This window comes from Schistosoma haematobium, chromosome 4, assembly GCF_000699445.3.
Source record: "Schistosoma haematobium chromosome 4, whole genome shotgun sequence".
Classification (NCBI taxonomy): Eukaryota; Metazoa; Platyhelminthes; class Trematoda; order Strigeidida; family Schistosomatidae; genus Schistosoma; species Schistosoma haematobium.
This window is the reverse complement of record NC_067199.1, coordinates 8,708,238-8,728,585: the sequence shown is the minus strand read 5'-3', so window position 1 is coordinate 8,728,585 and position 20,348 is coordinate 8,708,238. Positions and strand designations below refer to the sequence as shown.

Genomic DNA, 20,348 nt, shown 5'->3' with positions numbered 1-20,348 from the left:
TTATCGCTAATGATATTGGAATTTAGAAAGAAGTATCATTTAAATTACTGAAGGATTTAGTTTTAATTCGAACAAGTATTGAGAAAATTCAAGTTCACTTTTGTCTTATGATCATTTTTAATCTAAGGTTCTTATAAAGGAAACAAAAATCTACTACCCATAATACATTTGTTGAAAACTACCTTTAGGCCCTACAACCTCGTAATTTTAGTTAAAAAGAAACATACATTATGGAGGAAATATGATGTATTTGTTAAAGGTAATTATAAGAAAATTACAAAAAAACCATGTACATGGGAAATATATGAATAACTCAAGTTTCAATGTCTCATTTCTATTGTTATTTACAGTTAGGTATATATGCAAATCAAAATTATACAGTTTCTAAGTGTGATGTCTTTAATAATATTTAAGAAACCACTGGGAAATTGTATAATGGCTTTACACATAAATAGTATACTGAGATTGTTATCTTTTGAGAAAATATATATGTATATCTGTTAGCATGAGGTTTAAGTAAGATTGTGTAGAATTATAAAAGTATTACATGAATAGATAAGCAAAGAAAATACTTGCCAATTCATATTCTTCTTCTGGTATGTTAAGTAATGTCATTTAATATGTATAGTTCATTTCATCATATTTTGTAGAATATACATATCCAAATGAGACCTGAAATTTAATTGAAATATTTATTTCAAATAGCATTCATAGAGATTGTAATCATTGAAATAAGCATATAAACAATTGAATAATCTTTTCAATCATAAACAAACTTTTACTCTTGATTAATCCTTCTATATTCTATGAAACAACATGGATTACTCGCAAGTGGAGGTGGTACAGCTGATCGTTGCATTCGATTTTGGAATAGATTAACTGGTCAGGCTTTACGTAGCGTGGATACTGGAAGTCAGATTTGTAATATTGCCTGGTCCATACATAGTAACGAATTGGCCAGTACACATGGTTAATCATAGAACCAAATTCTTGTTTGGATATATCCTAGTCTAACACAATGAGTCAAGTTGGTTGGGCATTCATATCATGTGCTGTACCTAGCAATCAGTCCAGATAGTGAGAAAATAGTAAATGGTGCAGGAGATGAAACACTTCGCTTCTGGAATATATTAACTAAAGCCAAAACTCCAAAAATGCAACCATCTTCACTTAAATTATTCAATGGGATTAAATGATCTATCTAAAAAAAGTCTTTCAAAACTTGTGGATATTTCTCCGATGTGTTTTATTCTACTCAGTAAATATATGTATCATACACAATGTGCACTTGAACTAGATGATGTAACGGGTTACTTTTGTCGCCTTCGTTTAATCGGTCGACAATCACATGGATTGATCAGTGATATCATTCAATTGAAAAATGAGAGTACAGTTGATGAAAATTGGACATCTTGGAATAATCTTTCTACAAATATACGTGAAGCTGTCCGTGTCCCACCGGGACTTGTTATTAGTCTACAGGATTGTGAAAATTTCGGTTCTAATAGGTCACGTATGAAAATTCGTAATCGAAATTGGTCTATCATGCCAATCAAATTAAGTGACAGTGATCCTCGAAATCAGGACCAATTAGGTGTGATTGAATCGTTAAATAACAAATCTGGTTTCGTACTACCTTCTGGTAAACAACCATCTTGATTAGATATTAATAAATCCTATCCAAATCACACTAATTCGCCTGATCAATTACTCTCAATAAAAATTAATCTGGAAACTAAAGAAAACAGTATAGATGTTGTTTTGATCCAGAATAGTACACCGTCATTTTACCCAGTTACTTTGTTTTGGCTTCAACCGGGCAAGGGCGCGTATCTAACCCATCTAGACAGCTATTCTTCAGTTCAAACCTTAGTTTGGATCTTACAGTGAGACCATAATTTGTGGACAACCTTTGAGTGACGCTAACGTGACCTTGAGAGTGCCTGCCTAACAACTAGGATCAAATGACGGTTATAAACCAATGTAAGGAATTAGAATTATGATTAACAGTTGATGATTAGGGCTAGCAATTACATTTAAAGTTTTCATCACAAACTAATATCAACTATAATACCAAAACTATATTGTACCAAATAGATGAGTGAACTTCACGCCAAAATCCAAGACTTATTATCTTATACCTGATTGTTTCGTCCATAAATTATAATCTCATCACACAATTATACATGTCATAAGCATTTCATTAATCAATGAAAACTTGTTTTTTTCTTTCTTTCTTTCTTCCTTTCAACATTGTTTCATAGTACAAAACGTTTTTCACTTACTAAAACCTTTCCATTTTTTTATATTTGTTGTCTTCATCATTCATACTATGAATGATACAATTCACCTTTATCTATTATTATTACAAATCATAGATATAGTATTTAAGATAACTCTTTATATTATATTCGATTCAATTGTACTTTAAGAGTTGTACTGTCATTTTACATGGGAATATCTGTTTACTGTGAATATGTATTATTATTTTTTCTAGAAAAAAAACTAGTTTTTCATCTTCATATATTCGATTTTCTACTACAAATCATCTAGTTGTTAAGTGAACATAAAAAGTTTTTTTGTATTTTTTTTTGTTCTCTTCAGAAATAATTTAAACGTCTAGTTTTTCATTAGATATATGAAAGTATCATGTCAAATGATGATAAATTCAAATGTCTGATTATACACTAATTAAATCAATTTACATAGATGGTTTGTTTTAACCACATTCTGATTTATTCCCTAGTTTTTTTTTCTGATTATAAAAACTATGTTTGACTGTTACAATATACTTCACAAAAAAGAAACTATTATGTTACTTTTGTTACCAAGACGATTATATTATTATACAAAATAAACTTACAGTCATAAATCTTGGGGGGGGGGAATATTTTAAAAGAAAGTAGGTTGAATAGAAATCAAGACGTAAATCGCATACTTGTTTAATCATAATGTTCATCAGATATGTTTTAACTGTTGGTAAGTTCAACAAAATGTTGTTGAAAACTCACTTCAATATTAAGTCAATGAATATAGTGTTCCTTTCAGTTTGTTTGTTTGTCTTTGTTTTCATCTGAAATCATAGATGTAAAAGTAAGTGAATCTGTTGTTAGTTAATACATGGAAATCGCTCTGGAAATTATATGCTAAGTATGTTAAATCTGGCAGTTATTTCACTGGAAACAAAATTTTGTGTGGAATAGTTATATTATCATTTGTGCAAAATAAACGTTCATCTAGTTTGTAACGACGCCAATTTACTACAAGGTGATCTTATGTTATAGAAATACTTGATTAAACAAATATTTTCACCACTATCTTTTTTTCATATGATGACATTATTTTATTCTTTAGTTGACATTCTATTATGTCCCTGAACAATATAAAAAAATATAAGAAGTTGACTATCGAGGCACTTATGACCATACAAAGAATGCAAGAGTAAACTAATATTCTTTTTAATAGATGCATATTTTATCCTGAACACCATGAACAAAGCAATATGATAAACATTAAAATACTGAACATTTCACCCAAAACCATCATATTCAGTTGTTTTTCATTACTTCTAAAATGAAAGAATTCTGATTTGGACAATCGTTTTACTCATTGAATAGTAAGAGACGTGAATATTCCTAGATTATTTCTGATATAATTCCAAATAGTCTGTGTAATACACTTTTACCCATATTTTATTTCTGAAGCAAAGCAAAATTGATATTTTATGGTAATTAGATTTCCTTAAACATAATACTGAGCAATCACACCAATTAAATATGTGGCCAAATTGTAGCAAACTTTCTTGGATGGGTTACTGTATATGATTAATAATGAGAATAATTATAACTTCAATGTACATCGTTTATTGTATAGTTAATCATGATTACATGAATGATTATATCATAGTTGATTATTGAATAATTCCATCATTCTGATAAGCTTTTAAACTAAATTTTTGTTGTGTTTCATCAAAATAGTTTGAATGTGCATCATATGAATATTTTAAATCGGTCTCATCTGTTAAATCCATCATTTTCATGTATTGATATGAAGGGATATATATTTCAATCTTTTGATTGTCCATTAGATCATTATGTCTGTTCATATTATTTGTATTTATATCCATGTGATTATTATCATTATTATAATCATTATAATCCCAGTATTCTGTTGATATATTCTTATTGGAACATTTACTAAACATTGAATCTTGATGAGGAGATGATAATAGTTTACCATTTGGATAATTTGTTAATTCCAAACTTGTTTGACCCTCAATATTAGGAAATTGTGATAAGCAATCAGATATTGAATGAATCACTGAATTGCATTGAATTAGAAAAGAAATACAGAGAGATGAGCAGCAATATTTCAAAAAAATAAATGAATGTAATTCTAAATCAAAAGTTAATGTTATTTACAATGGTTCCAATAGTTCTTGCCGTTTAATCTATTTTTCGTTTTAGTATCCATTCCACATACTCTTGTGTATTAGAATAGTTTAAGGTATTGTGAAATGGACTCTTTGTATGCTTATGTGGTATTCAACTTTGCTTTTTGATCAGTACAAACTTTTTGCATTTTTATGTAAAGTTTTTTCTAAAACTAAAGAGCTTTTAAATCGTAAATCGTATTACCTTCTAATTTCATGTTGTGCTAAAGACCAATTCGTCACAAAATTTGACAAGTACGAAAGTGATTCATATATCAAACACAAGGTGATATATAAAATTTCTTAATTCAACTATTTACATATGTTGAAAAAATATTTCAAATAAACTGTCCAACAGTTACCATGTTGAGAATAACAATTTCAGAAGTTTACGATGAACAGTATTTTACGCGTCTACAGTCGGCAAGCACGTAGAAATTCTTAAATGCAGTACAATATCATCTAATCCATCCGATAGCCTGATCTCACCAAAAAGTAGTATGTATATCAACCGATATAATTAATCAATCTCTTTTAGTTTACAAGTAGTTATAAAAAAAAGACAGTCAAGTTTCAGAAGGGGTTTTGTGGAGATTGAAGTAATTTCAATAGTTCAGATCATGAATCAATTGAAACTAGACTACCATGGAAAACCTGAAAGCACTGAATGGCGGTTTTGTCCTATTGTGGGACTCCCCAGAAGTGCTTATGCACAACCCCACCTTGCGAGATACGAACCTATCAGACTTGCGCGCGAGCGCATGTGCTCATATATGCGCATATGATCACTAGTGATTGGCTTCACGAGCTATATCCTGGAGATATAGTGAGAAGCAGTGACCAGTGGATTTTAACCCGGTCGGTTGTGAGATAGTAACTGATTGATGACAATGTTGGATGTTTCGCTCAATTTCGTGTATTGGTTGAAGTTAGACATTAACATCATTTGATGCCGACTGGCTCAGTGGTCTAGTGGTTAAGTGCTCGAGAGCGAGACTGATAGGTCCTGATTTCGAGTCTCGCGAGGCGGGATTGTGGAAGCGCATTGCTGAGGATTCCCACATTAGGGCGAGTTGGTCGTTCGGTGCTTTCAGGTTTTCCATGGTGGTCTAGCTTCAATGGACTCATGATCTCAACTACTGAAATATCAAGTTTCGAAAGAAAGAAAGAAAGTTAAAAATTCATTCAACATTACCTCGATAACTATTAGAAGGTCTAGAAAAATCATAATTCTGTGATTGATCTATTTTTGACCAGTTTGAAGGTGAATATGTTATGTTTGTTGTACAATGATTACGTGTATTATTGTCTATTTTATTACTTCTATCATGTGATACATTATTTCTTTTAGAACGACGTAGAATAATAAATACTGAACATATCAGAATAGTTGATATAATACAAGCGGATGTAATAATAGCTATAACAATATAAAAATTTAATTTATATCCACTTGATCCAAAACTACTAAATTCATCAGCATTATTTAAATGATAATAATTCATAGATAAATAAGCTTTTGAAGTGGAATCATCAATTTCTATAATGAAATCTGTTATAGTAAAATGATATGGTTGTCCACAATCTCTTGCTTCTATCTTTAGAATATGTTCACCTATTGCAGTGTATGGAATTTTTTTATTGATACTAAGTGTTCCAGTATTTTGATCTAATATAAAATAATTGTCATCGTTACCAGAATGTATAAAATATATGACTGTACCATTTTCACCAGCATCATCATCGACAGCTTGTATCTGAAAATAGTAAATGTTTAATTACAAAAAAACAAACATTAATATGCATAATGACATTGAATTGAGTGTAAATGTTTGCAACTATTTAAATAGTTTTAGGCACAAGCTTAGCTATTAACTTTACAAAACGAGAATTAAGCATTGATCAATATCTTTCGTCACGTAATTCATTTGAAGAATGACTCTATTGTGCATATTCAACTATAATCATATAGACACTGAAATTTAAGGCAATGTTGAGTAAGTTACAAAGGCTATTTTTTTGACAAAACAATTCTAGTTCAAATAAAGACAGTTGTTAAGTACACTACACCTATTAACTAATATAATTTATTAAATAATTCGATTCATACTCAATAATTGATCAGTGTAAACAGTTTAAGTTTTCAGGGTGTCTATCACAGCTCTAATAGGTTAGTAGTAATGTCTTAGATTTTAAGCTGAGATATTCGGGAATATTCATTCTCTTATGATTGCATATGTTTTCATGACGAATACATACTAGAAAGAAACCTATAACTTGAGCTTCCTGTCAATTATCTCTCTAAATATCTAACATAAGAATGAATCAAATATAATTCACTTGGTATTGTTTTACTTGAATCTTCCCATTGATGTTTTAGGACTGAAATTGATCAGTCTGTTATTGGCATATGTGCATACTGTGCGTATGCCTCGATATTGCCTTAATTTATAAGCATTATAAGCAAAGATGGATAGTGGCGTTTTGTCCACGCGCGTACTAGATTCCACTGCTAGCCACTATCCATCTTTGCTTGAATCAAATATATTTTATGATGTGAGTTATTAACAATTAGCTTTCAAAACTAAATCTATTTCATCCGATATTGTCCAGAAATAAAATTTCAATCCCAACTTTAAAAAAAAGAAAGACTTAAGAATTTATACAGAATTTCTTGAATTTAATGAATTCACTACTCATCAGAAGTATTTATCGATTCTTTAGGTCTATTATTGTACAAAAAAGAAAATTTAACTTACGGAAAATTAAATGTTCTTTTTATGATATTTTGGCTATGAAACCATTAGATTTATCTAATCAATTAGTAAACGTGTTAAAATTAGGGAATGAATTGAACTTGTTACGTTTAACTTGAAGTTTCACTATGAAGATCGATACCAGCATGGATATAAAGTATAAGTATCAGATGAGTTTTGTGGAGATTGTAGTAATTTCAGTGGTTAAGATCATGAGTCAGTTGAAGCTAGATCATCATGGAAAACCTGGAAGCACTGGACGGTCGTCTCGTCCCTTTTGGGGACTCCTTAGCAATGCGCATCCACGACCTCGCCCCCTATGAGATTCGAACCCAGGACCTACTGGTTTCGCGCGCGAGCACTTAACCACTAGACCACTGAGCCGGCTCGCATTCAACGGTGTTAGTGTCTAACTTCAATCAATCCACGAAATTGAGCGACACATTCACCATTGTCTTCAGTGAGGTAATATCTCACAACAGACCTGGTTGAACTCCACTGGTCATTACTTCTCACTAGAACTCCAGGATATAGCTCGTGAAGCCAGTCACTAGTGGGCATATGTTGGTCAATATCAGATGGGTTTTATGGAGATTGTGCTTCCAGGTGCTTCCAGGTTTTCCATGGTGGTCTAGCTTCAACTGACTCATGATCTTAACCATTGAAATAAAGTATAAGTATCAAATAGGTTGGGAATGTACGTTTTGAATTCTATTGCCTGTCTCAATCTATATATCCTATAAAATATAATCAGACATTTATTTATGCTCATTTTTATACTAATATCAAAAAAGCATAATGTCAGTTACTATGATATTTTTCATATTTTATAATAATGTACAACATATTTCCTATTGTCAATTAATCTACTGTTGGTTATAAAGTTGAGAAATACATTGTAGTTGTTTGGTTTTGAGATTATTCCTTAGGCTTTGTCTATCAATCACACTGATAACCGTTAATAAATGACTTACAACGGTGAATTCAGTAGACAACACGAAGCTCCGACTACAGTTTATTAATGGATAGCAAAGATAACAAAGTTACAGGTACATTGAGCGAAAATTGAGCAAAGGATAATGCGCGAAAGCAATCGAATAATGAGATGGATTCAGAGTCAAATCGAATATAATCGAAGCGAAGCAATTAATAAGATTCAAACTCATGATTCATCGAGCTATATTTAGGGTAGATTGAGGAATATGGGCGTAGACTGTCACATATTATCAACCACACATAATAATAACAATACAAAGAAATAAACATTTTGTCACTGAATAACAGTGTCTATTAAATAAGTTAATTGAAAGGCTTGACAATATTAACGGCCAACAAAATTAATTGTAAGTGATGTGCTATAACGGTACTCAATAAGTTATGGTCAGACGAATCAAGTTGTGAAAAATCAAAAAGAAGCAACTGCCGTTGCTTCATTATGCAATTTGATAGTTGTGAGAAGACGAAGCTGATCTATATTAAGAGACATGTTCGCTCAATGCATAAATTATAAACTTTAACACGAGCATTGGTATTAAAAATGGATTGTATTTATTAGCAGAGGTTCGATATAAGGAAAGATTGTTTCTGAATGAATAAGAGAAGCTTAAATGGACTTTCAATAACCTCCGATAAAATGAAAAAAACATTTCTAATAGGAAATCTATATAAGTGTAGTGAACAGAACACCAGTGGGGACAATCGAATGTATTTGACAAGAAATTACAGAGCGTCTCAACAAAATCTGAGAACCATATGGTAAATCGTTAATTTGCAAAATATTAATCGATCATCTCAAACCTGACCGTTCCAGTCGCTAACATCAATCTATTTTCTCAGATTTTATTGTTCATGCGTTTTCATACCAATTGCTTTCCGTTCCCGTTCTTTCCTCATCGACCTTCTACTGAAATACATTCTACGCCTGATCACCGTTATATACTACTTGTGTGGATATAATTAACCTACACCACATGAGTATTAATAAGCTAAGTTAAATTCAATCTCACGATATGTTTCAGTAATTTATCTTATTTAGAATGGGTAGTATAATGTGAAAACTTCCATATTTTTTTCACTACTTTTTCTCCACTCTCTTGTACACTTTTAGTTATAATTTTCACAAGTTGGAAACCTTTGTCTAATTGAGATTTTCTATATTTTAATTAAAATAGTTTGATATGTGAATATGTTACACTTGGTTAGCGTCTTTTTTAGCCAGTTAGTTATTTAAGCGATGGGGTCGCTAACCCCATGTGATACAGTTGTTCCAAATTCATTTTACAAATGTACCAGATTATTGAAACCAACTCCGTATTCTTTTAAAAATTAAGTTATCAAAGCTTCTTAAAGAAGCGAATTGTTTCAAGAATTTTTTCTTAGAAGAGGGTTTTGTGGATATTATAGTAACTTTTTGCAATAGTTGAGATCATGAGTCAATTGAAACTAGACCACCATAGAAAACCTGGAAGCACTAAAAGGCCGTTTCGTCCTACTGTGGGACTCCTGAGCAATACATATCCACGATCCCGCATCGCAAGATTCGAACCCAGAACCTATCAGACTGGTTGGTTGATAACTTTGATTTACATAAGATTCATCCCTTTTTGTTGACAGTTTATCATTTTCGGGTTTCTTCAGTAAATCAATAAGTTATATGACCTACTCAACTGAGCAATTATTTTTCGAAATCTTGATAGGGAGAATACAAAGAATGTTTGTTAGTTCTGATTTCAAGCAAAAACATTTCGTATATTTCAAAAGCTTCAAATATTTGGATATTTATTGTTTGCTTATACTAGTCTATCATATGACATTTCAAATAAAGATTTTTCATTATGTTAAACAATAAAATAATTCTGATTAAAACCCCAGAAGTTATAGTTAGTTAGTATGTGTGATTATGTGAAAGTTATTAAATGATTATTACATAATAACCACATTTACTAGACGTGGAACGAAAAACTTTAATTATCGATTAAATGATCTGTAGTGTGTGCTACTGATGTCAACAGATATAAGTAGCATATACCACTAATCGAAAGTTAAATGCCTGGAGGCAGATGGTTGAGAAAATTAAACAGAAGAGAACGAGAATAGAATGATTGGTATGGAAACGAAAGAACAGTCAAATCTAAGACAATAGGGTGACATTTTGTAAATGATGTAATTACTGTATGGTTCTAAGATGTTAGTAAAACATTCTATAATTTTATGCTCAAATACATTTGGTTGTCCCCAACTGGTGTTCTTGTTCACCACAAGTAAAATGAATCATTTATTTGAATAATACAGTATATTTTGAAGATGAAATTTTACAATTTGGTTAACCAATAAATAAGTAATAAGAAATATATTTCATGCTATATATTAATGAGCTTTCTTGAAACCATTAACTATTTGGTACTAATAAGTTCGTATACGTCATTTAGTTGCATGTGGAAAGTAATTTCTACTTATATTTTATACTAATTAATATCACTACATCATGTTTTAGTGAATTAATGTAATATAATATATAAATCTGTAATATTGAGATCATGAATCGATTGGTGTTAGACCACCATTGGGAACCTGAATGTACTGGATAGCCGTTTCGTCCTAGTATAAGTCTCCTCGGCAGTGTGCACTCGCAATCCTACCCACGAGATTCGAACCCAGAATTTTCGGCTTAACCTCTAGACCATTGAGCCGGTATCCAACCGTGTTTATGTCTAACCTCAATCAACCCACGAAATTGCGCGACCATCTTTCATCTTACTGAGTTAGATACATGTGTTTACCTGACATGTATTGGCTCCACTGGTCACGGCTTCCCACTAGAACTCCGAGAATTCCCTCACGAATCTAGTCACCAGTGAACACATGGTAACTATCAGTATGGAGTTGTGAAGATTAATTTACCGAATACATTTAACTGAACAACTAGTGTTTATAAATAAGGAGTTAGAATAAACAAAACACTGACAGACAATAGCAACTGTTTTCATAATTTGAATAGTGATACACTGAACATGTCAAAATAAACAAATATTTTAACAGCTAGTGGAGGTCAAATCTGAAAGAACAATTAGATTAAACGGCATACCGGCCAACATGAAATTCCGACCAACGGGATATTTCGTTTATATTAAATCAACTGAACATAGCTTCCCTTTATCAATAGTGGTTATTTAACATATAGTATGACAGTTTTACAACACGTTATAGAACATATAGACAATTGTAGTACTTTTTTATATTATAAAGAAGAGTGTAGTCCCTTCAGTTTCTCCTTAAGTAATTAAGGGAATCAAGTCGGTTAATTTTCACCATAATCTATCACAACTTTACTAATGTCTATTTACATAATTATATAAATAATCATTGGATTTCCATTCTACAGTTTTTGTTATATCTATAATGCTTAAGTAATTACTCATATTATCATGACAGGTTTATTGTTATTATCCCTGATTTCCGCTAATAATTACTTCTATTATCATAATACTCCTTCGTCCGAATACTAAAATAATCATTTGATGTTATTATTTTGGCTATCTTGTAATCTCACTAGTTGAAATCATGAGTCATTTGAAGCTACACCAACATGGAAAACCTGGAAGCACTGAACGGCCATTTCGTCCTAGTATGGGACTCTTCAGCAGTGCGCACCCACGATCCCGTCACCTCACAAGATTCAAACCCAGTTCCCATCAGTCGTGCGTGTGCGCGTTTAATTTTGTAATCTATAAAATCAATATGTTATACCAGTACACGGTGACAAACGTATTCAGAAGTTTCTTCACATTTGTCCATTTACTAAACGTGCACTTACAGTCCTTTATTCGCAATGTTCAGTATTCACATATTTATAATTAACATAATCGAAAATGTAAGTTGAAATGTATTGTGTTTATTTCGTATATAAATAATGGATATTTTTGTCTTAACATTTTAATCCCAAAACATTGTTCATACTTTACAATTACATTTACTGTAGATCAAGTTTGAACTCATTGTAGATAGAGGGACTCTGTCAGTTAGTCAGTCAACCACTTATCATCAACATACAGTCTAGGATAGATGATGTAAGCTGGTTTAAGTTATTATATCTCATTAACATGATGAAACGAAATTAACAAGATGTCTTATTTAAAAGATCGGACTAATGTAGTGCGATTGATGATGAAAAAATTGTGCACTTAGAATAAGGTTCATATAGAGAGACTTGTAAGGTAAATATGAAGTAATACGGGAATCAAAAAGATGAAAGAAGGATAAAAAGCGAAAACACCTACGCTTCTGAATCATATCACTCAAAGTTTCCAACCACGTACCTGAGGATCCAAACTAGTTAGCTTGGATAATCGAATAGTGTCATCACATGAGTTAGTACATCTTCTAAAGAATGTTATATTACATTCTTCATTTGCCATTAAATGTAATACAAGCAGGAAGTGTGCTTATAGCTATCTATGAAATCAATGATCTAAAAAGAGTTTAGTTAAATACAAATAATGATAATATTAAATTTAGATTATCCAAATACAACTTGACCTTAAAATTTACTATGCTAATAGAATGTTTTAAGAGTTTAACCTCTTTCAATTAGCTCAAGTATCATCAATTTAAAGTGGTATGACAAATACACAAATTTTATAAAGTACAATTTACTGTCATTTAATAAATGAAAAGGTTTTTTTTCTATAAATTCCTGAATAGTTTAATAAAACTTTACTGTTTATTTAAGAAATGTTAGATAAACCCTACGTTTGTTAGCAAGGAAATAGGATGTACATAATAAACGTTCTGATTCCTATTCACAGGCCTAAATTGCAGGGTTAGTTTTGTTTATGGGAATACAGTAAGTAACTGCAAACATACTACTTAGCTCATTGACATAAAAAGTAGTTAAATAAGGCTGCTAAAGACATGTCTTACTGGATAAAATTTTGGTCAATGCTCTAGTGGACGTATTATACTTTCTTACTGAAATAAATGTTCAATGAAAGAAGCTATAAATTGATTACTTGTAAAGGTGAGTTCTGTGAAGTTATGAAGAATATATTCATCACGATAATTAAAATATTAATATGACATCCCAACTAAACACATCATAACAACTGTCCTTTGATTTACAAAAATTTCGAAATTGTCGGTGATGAAATTTCAGATTCTAAACTATAAGTTTGAAGAGGTTAAAGATACTCTCGGTTTGATAACGCTACTGTCTTACATCTTCTTCTACACAATCATCCTATAGTCAAAAAAGCAGAAGTCAAGATTGATGGCATGTGAAAGAGTATTTGAATCTAAAGTCGATGTAATGTAATTTATGAAATATAAGGTTACTTCTTATTGTAGGAGACCATTAGTAAAGTATGTCTAAACATGATCTAGTGGTAATGTTTGATCAAGCTCTTTGAGCTAGGAGGATGTTCAGTAAAATTAATAAGATCATTATCATTGTCTAAGGCTTCATAAGCTACTTATTTTGAGGATTTATTTAAAAACATAAGTCAAAACAAGACTTGTCTGAATGTTGGGGACGATAGATCCCCAAAACTCATATTTTGTAATTTCATCTTATCGATTAACTTATCGGTTAAATGTTTAAATATTTGTATGGGGGTCAATTGATGAACCTATCGATTAAATGTGCAAATAGGTCAATTGATGAACTATCGATTAAATGTTAAATAGCGGTCAATTGATGAACTCATTGATTAATGTTTTAAAATTTTCCGTGACAATATCGATTGTCAATATTTATATAAATACGCTTGATTTGTGTTCGACTTGACTTGTTATCTACTGTTTGTCTGTAGAATACACTTTCTGCACCTTACCCAGACTTCTTGATCGAGTTAGCGGAGTTGGGGACAACGAACCTGAATAGCCGTCGAGTCGCTGAATCATTGATCCCTCGTTCCGTTCGAGTAAGACAAATCAGTAATAGCATTCAAGCATAACGAAACATAACACTGAACAGATTCAGATCTGCTTCAAACTACTATGATTTAACCTATTTTGCTTCTGAAATAGATTAGAATTACCATTAGTAGATCAAAAATCTTACCACGAATAGTAATTAAATCGTATGGTTTATCCTCACTTGGTACAAGATGGATAAATATACGATCAAGCTTATCTTAAGTTACCAAATGCAACAGTTTATTAACAACTTTTCTTAACGTCTTAGACTCATAAACCAAATAAAATAATTTTCAACTGTGTACTTTAAAAATGGTTCCTTAGGCCCCAGCAGCGTTCGCTGATGATTAACGTAATATAGTGAATGAATTAGGATTTCAAATTTTAGGATCAACATGTTTGTGATGCAATTAAATGCGATCACTTGTTGAATTTAATTACACTTAAGCAAAATAAATATTTGTTTGCTATTTATAAAGTCATTTTCGTCTACGTATTTAGTACTGATCGATCAAACATGACATTGATCAAATATGATATGCATTACAAAGCACTACGAAAATATTTTAGTCCAACACAAGGCCATTGATTTCCTGATTAGTTCAGTGGCGACATCTCAGACTGTGAAGTTATATTATATGAATCCGAATCCACTAAGCAGAATCAATTCCATTTCTTCTGATAAGTGTGGAATATCCATATAACAAAGTTCAAAGTTTCCTGTTAGCTATCTTCAATTGCACAAATGAACACAACAAATTGAGTGATAAAATTCGATTTTCACTAAAAGACTAAACAAACACTAGATTGGGCATTACTTATCTATCAGTCAGTTGTAAATAGTACACAATTTAGGATAATAAAGTTTAACATTTCATCGTGACGAATTATAACACCGCATGCTTTATGCTAAATTGAAAACAATGCTTATAACGAATATTTTAGGCATTATGTAATATTAATAGTTGAGATCATGAGTCGATTGAGGCTAGACTACCATGGTTTTCTTTTAGGTTTTTCATGGTGGTCTAGCTTCAATTGACTCATAATCTCAACTATTAAAACTACTATAATATCCACAAAACCCCTTCTGATTGTTATATTCCGATGAGAATAATGAATGGTAACTTTTGGGATCTATTTATGGACCAATGCTATGCGTATATTTTTATCATATAATTGTTAAGTAACTAAACTATTCATATTCGTGTTCCTCTTATTATGAGCTTCTTTGGACCTATGGACTATTATTATATGATTTGCCATTCTTAAGTTATTTCCAGTTTATTAATTACAGTCTCCCACATTCACAGCCACTTTTGGCTGAATCTCGTACAAATTTTATTTTCTATTTCATGGTATGATGTAGTTTGTTTGATTGGTATATAAACTCAGTATGTTCGAAATAAATGATTCATATCGCAGAGGCTGAGATTGGTGTTCTGGACTCTAATAGGCAGGTCTAGGCGGGAAGCAGGATTGAAAAGGACTCTAGACTTCTCGTACAGGTTTTATACATGACTGGTCTGATCGATAATTCACTGTTCTCTAATTGGCGGTATCATTACGTTATACATTAATAGGACACAAGGCACAAGTTATAACACTGATATTATGTAATAGTCTTACAAAGTTTATCAAATGAGAATTCAATCAATCTCTTACATTTTATGTTTATCTCATATGTGTACAACTTTTGTTTTTTTTTAAAAAAATGAATATTTATGAAGACACTATTTTCAAATTTCAAATAGAATAGTAAAGAATGAACATTGTAATAATTCCGTATGTACATTATAAACTTTGTTATTAAAACACTTTCAAAAAGCACATCATCGATATTATTACTATTCCATTTTATAAGAACATTTTTTTTGTTTCTAAAGTGTACTTCGTATTTACCATCATCTATATAGTGGTCAGTAAAAGTTAGATACATGAAAACTGTTCAGATACTTGAAATAGTACACAATTTATTCAGGATAATAATGTAATACATTTTTTTACTGACTTAGAATCATGTTCTGCTATCTAGTTTTAGTTGTATAGTATTGGGTATTTTTGATACATATATATGTTCTAAGTACGGGAAAGAATGCATCACAAACTTAAGGTCTCTTGTTTTGCTAGTACACAATGTAAGTTCGCTGTATTGTTTTTTTTACTTTGATTAGTCAATAATTATTTCTATCCTACGATTATTCACTAGTTGTTATGAATGTTTCGTCTTCTTATCTATATCTTTTCTAGTTGAATTCATGAGTCAATTGAAGCTAGAACACTATGGGAAATATGGAAGCACTGGACGGCCAACTCGTCCTATTGTCGGATTCTTCTGCAGTGTGCATCCATGATCCCACCTTCTGAGATTCAAACCCAGGACCTATCAGTCTCGCGCACGAACGCTTAACCTCTAGACCAATCGGTCGGCATCCAACGGTGTTAGTGTCTACCTTCAACCAATCCACGAAATTGCGCCACCGTCCATCATTATCTTCAGTGAGTTACTATCTCATTTACAAGTTGATTGAAATTTATTTTACATACTATACAACTCGAAATCTATTAAAGTTGATTGAAGCCTTTTATCTACGTCCCAATATTTTATATCCTGTATCTATTACGTAATATACGTGTTAATCATTATTTGTTCATTAATTTGAACTCACAATGTTTTTCTTTTTGTCTTTTCATTTAGAACGTGATGAAAACGTGCTGAATAATTTCTAGGCATCTATTTAAGTAGATATGTCTATTCGAATTTTAAAGGTAAATTGGAAAGAAACTATTTACGTTAAGAAAAAAAACATAGTTTATATAACATACTACGAATCTCCACAACCCTCTACTGACACTATTGATTCATTCATTTGTATTTATTATTTGAATTTTCCTATTCATGTTTAAGCTTGCAATAGACTAGTATCTTTTTGGGAAATGTATATCTCATGCGGATTACTTCCATATCGATTTTGAATGACAATTATTTTATGAAAAAGAGTTGTATAATAACTTGTTGAGGAACCTAAATTCTCCTTGTTTTTTCTTCTATTTAGGACTCATCAGCTTGATGTGCTTGTATTCCAGAGTTGATGTTCTGTACGAGTTTAGAACCTAATCCTTAATGTCAATAAGAAGTCAGTCAGTAACAACGTATAACTTCGTACGTACCTACATCAGTTCGAGTTGACATACCACATTAGCACAGAGATGCAGTAGTCGATTAAAATCCCGTAGTGGTAGAGGTAGCAAAAGTATAAGCAGTAGTCGGAAAGATTAGGGTTTGAAGATGTTATTCAAAGAGTATATTCCAGTGAAGTAAATTTGGCAAGAGAAAAAAAAGAAAGGGACATGAATAATTCAGAAGATTAGAATTTGAGAGAACAAGAAGAGAAGATTCATTAAGTTAAGATTCACTACACTACACAAGCCAGTAGGTAATACGATGACATTTGAAGGTAATAGGTTCATTCCCTTAAACAACATCAACTCCTAGATATATGTATATCGAACTAGTATAAGTCATAAGTCACAAGATGAAACATGCCTCCTGAATTTCACTGCTAATTATCATTCTACTACTTTGATTAATTTATAAATCTTTTAAAAACTTTTATCTCATTTATATTCATTAAGATATAACAATGAATTTCAAATTGTAGTACTTTATATAAAGTTGTAAAAAGACAAAATCAATGAACATTTTCTCCCTTAATATAGACTGTATCCATAGATGTAAAGTATTCATCTTTCTATTTGTTCTAAGCTAATATAGTAGCATAAAAACATCTTGAAAACTAGATTATCACTTATCTAAATCGTTTTACAATTAACATATTCTGAAAAAAAGAGAAAAAAAGAAGTAAATTAGGAGAAGAATCAGAAGGGGTTTTGTGGAGATTGTAGTAACTTAAACGGTTTAGATCATGAGTCGATTGAAGCTAGACCACCAAGGAAAACCTGGAATCACTGGACGATCGTTTCGTCCCATTGTGGGACTGCTCAGCAGTGCGTGTCCACGACCCCGCCTCGCGGGATTCGCTCAATTTCGTGGATTAGTTGAAGTTAGACATTAACACCGTTGGATGCTGGCTCAGTGGTCTAGTTGAATAAGCGCCTGGCGCGAGACTGATATTTCCTGGGTTCGAATCCCGCGAAGCGGGGTCGCGGATGCGCACTGCTGAGGAGTCCCACAATAGGACAAGTTGGTCGTCTAGTGTTTCCAGGTTTTCTACGATGGTCTAGCTTCAGTTGACTCATGATCTCAACTGTTTAAACTTAGAGAAATTTAATAAAAGTGATAACAACTGATTGATTAGTAAAAATTAAATAATAAAATTCCTATTCAAATGAGTTGAAAAGAATCATTTAGAATGAAATCAAATTCATAATTATTCATTTAGTAGTTAAAATCATGAGTCAGTTGAAACTAGACCACCATGGAAAACATGGAAGCACTGGATGGCTTTAGTTATTATGATTCTGGTTATTAAAATTCATTAAGTATACTATTAATGAGAACTTTTGTCTAAATTTGATTGAATAGTTTCATAGTATTTGGGTACCGAGTTAATGTAAGACATTAAAGAAGAAGAATATGTATTTGTAAAATCTCAGTGAATGAATTTGAAGTAAATCCAACGTTGCGCCTGGCAATCTGGTTTAAGCTTTTTTAAGGAAATATATCCTCTTTAATGTCTAACTATACATTGTTTCTATGAATATTTGTTACGATTAGAATGAATAGTTTGATAAAATTCGGGCGCGAAATATAGTGAAGTTGATATCCACCATTGTCTTCAATAAAATATTCTTAAGTAATACACGATAGTATGTATTCTATACACTGAATTGAAAATGTGTCATTTTTCTTCCAAACTAAAATGTACAATTCTCTATACCTTTACACTGTCAATTCATTTACCATTAATTTATGGGAAATTTCATAATTATTTTGTAACCCATTGTCAACAAATAAAAATCTTAAAGTAATGTCATATCGAAAGTATTGAACAAAGGGAGAGATATATATGAAGTGTTACAATAAGTTTACGATTGTGAAGAATAATGGTGAATACACTTTTACATTTGAATTTCAATGGAAATGACCATCGGTAATCAATAAGTTATGCATTATGTTATCGTAAAATTTGATGAATGGCAAATGGCATTATTATTATATGGAATTTCATTAGTCGTAATATATTTTCATGTAAACAAATACTTATTTGGTCGTAATCATAAGTTTGAGAGAAATGTCTCTAAGCATAGACGGATCGCAGTGACTAACCCTGGAATCCATGAAATACATTTCGTCCTATTTCTGGAATCATCAGCTGGATGCACATATCCCCACAAAGAGTCTGATCAATTGTAGTCTTAAATGTCATTGAGAAGATTCAGATAAGTAGTACAAAACTGAAGTTTATAAGTATAGTTTAGTAGATAATAATTGAGTATTTAGTGAATAAATTTTTTCAGTATTCAAATGCATGTTTACTATCGATATGTTTATTCGCTCTTAGTAAATGAAGATAAATGTGGTAGGAATAAGTTAAATATGAGTATATTTCATATTACTGAGGGTTTGTTTTTGTTTTTGTCTAAACAGAAAATGTTTGCAGTTTTTCAACGACATTAGATTTCTTATGTCAAAACATACAATACCATCCACTTATAGATATTTTTATTAGATGATGTAAATTTACGTCTTTAGCGTTATTTTAGCGAGTTATTTTTCTACCAGGATGAGGTTGCTAACCCCATGTCCGACCCTCCTCCTTTACCCAGGCGGGCGGCCTATGCTCCTCCACCAGGAGTAACAGGCATAAGCGAGTAAATAAGTAAGTAAAGATGTGAATTTATCTATATTTCCCAACAACTAATGATATTTATGAGTTAGGTAGACTAAGCAATATGTTAACTTTTCATTATTCACAAAAGTGTATTTCGAAAAAAGAATACTTGTACACGAAATTCTATTGTGTTGATAGCCTAACTAGGTATTTTGTTTTAGTATTCTTCATGATTCTTACAAAGACTATTCCAGGATTTTACCAAAATAAGACCTTTCTGATACAATTTACTGGGATTAGGTATCACTGACGTCAATATCGACGATATTTATACAAAAATTCAATCGAGATTTATTTTCATGTGACAATAATTTGAATCGTAAAACAACTGTTACATACCGGCATATGAAATGTACGTTTATTCATATAGATAGTATCTTGTACTATTGATAC

The 20,348-nt window shown here is 31.4% G+C and overlaps 1 protein-coding gene across 1 annotated transcript in view; it reads right to left on the bottom strand.

Moving 5' to 3' along the window:
• Nucleotides 1-228: 228 nt before the first annotated feature.
• Nucleotides 229-20,348, bottom strand: part of MS3_00007317 (uncharacterized protein) — a 32,376-nt gene continuing 12,256 nt past the window's right edge. The window contains exons 2-4 of the mRNA XM_035730112.2: nt 5,628-6,189; nt 2,864-4,320; nt 229-672 (exon numbers count right to left, since the gene is read on the bottom strand). Coding sequence (XP_035589279.1) covers nt 3,911-4,320; nt 5,628-6,189 — 972 coding nt within the window. The 3' untranslated portion in view covers nt 229-672; nt 2,864-3,910. The remainder of the gene's footprint in view (nt 673-2,863; nt 4,321-5,627; nt 6,190-20,348) is intronic.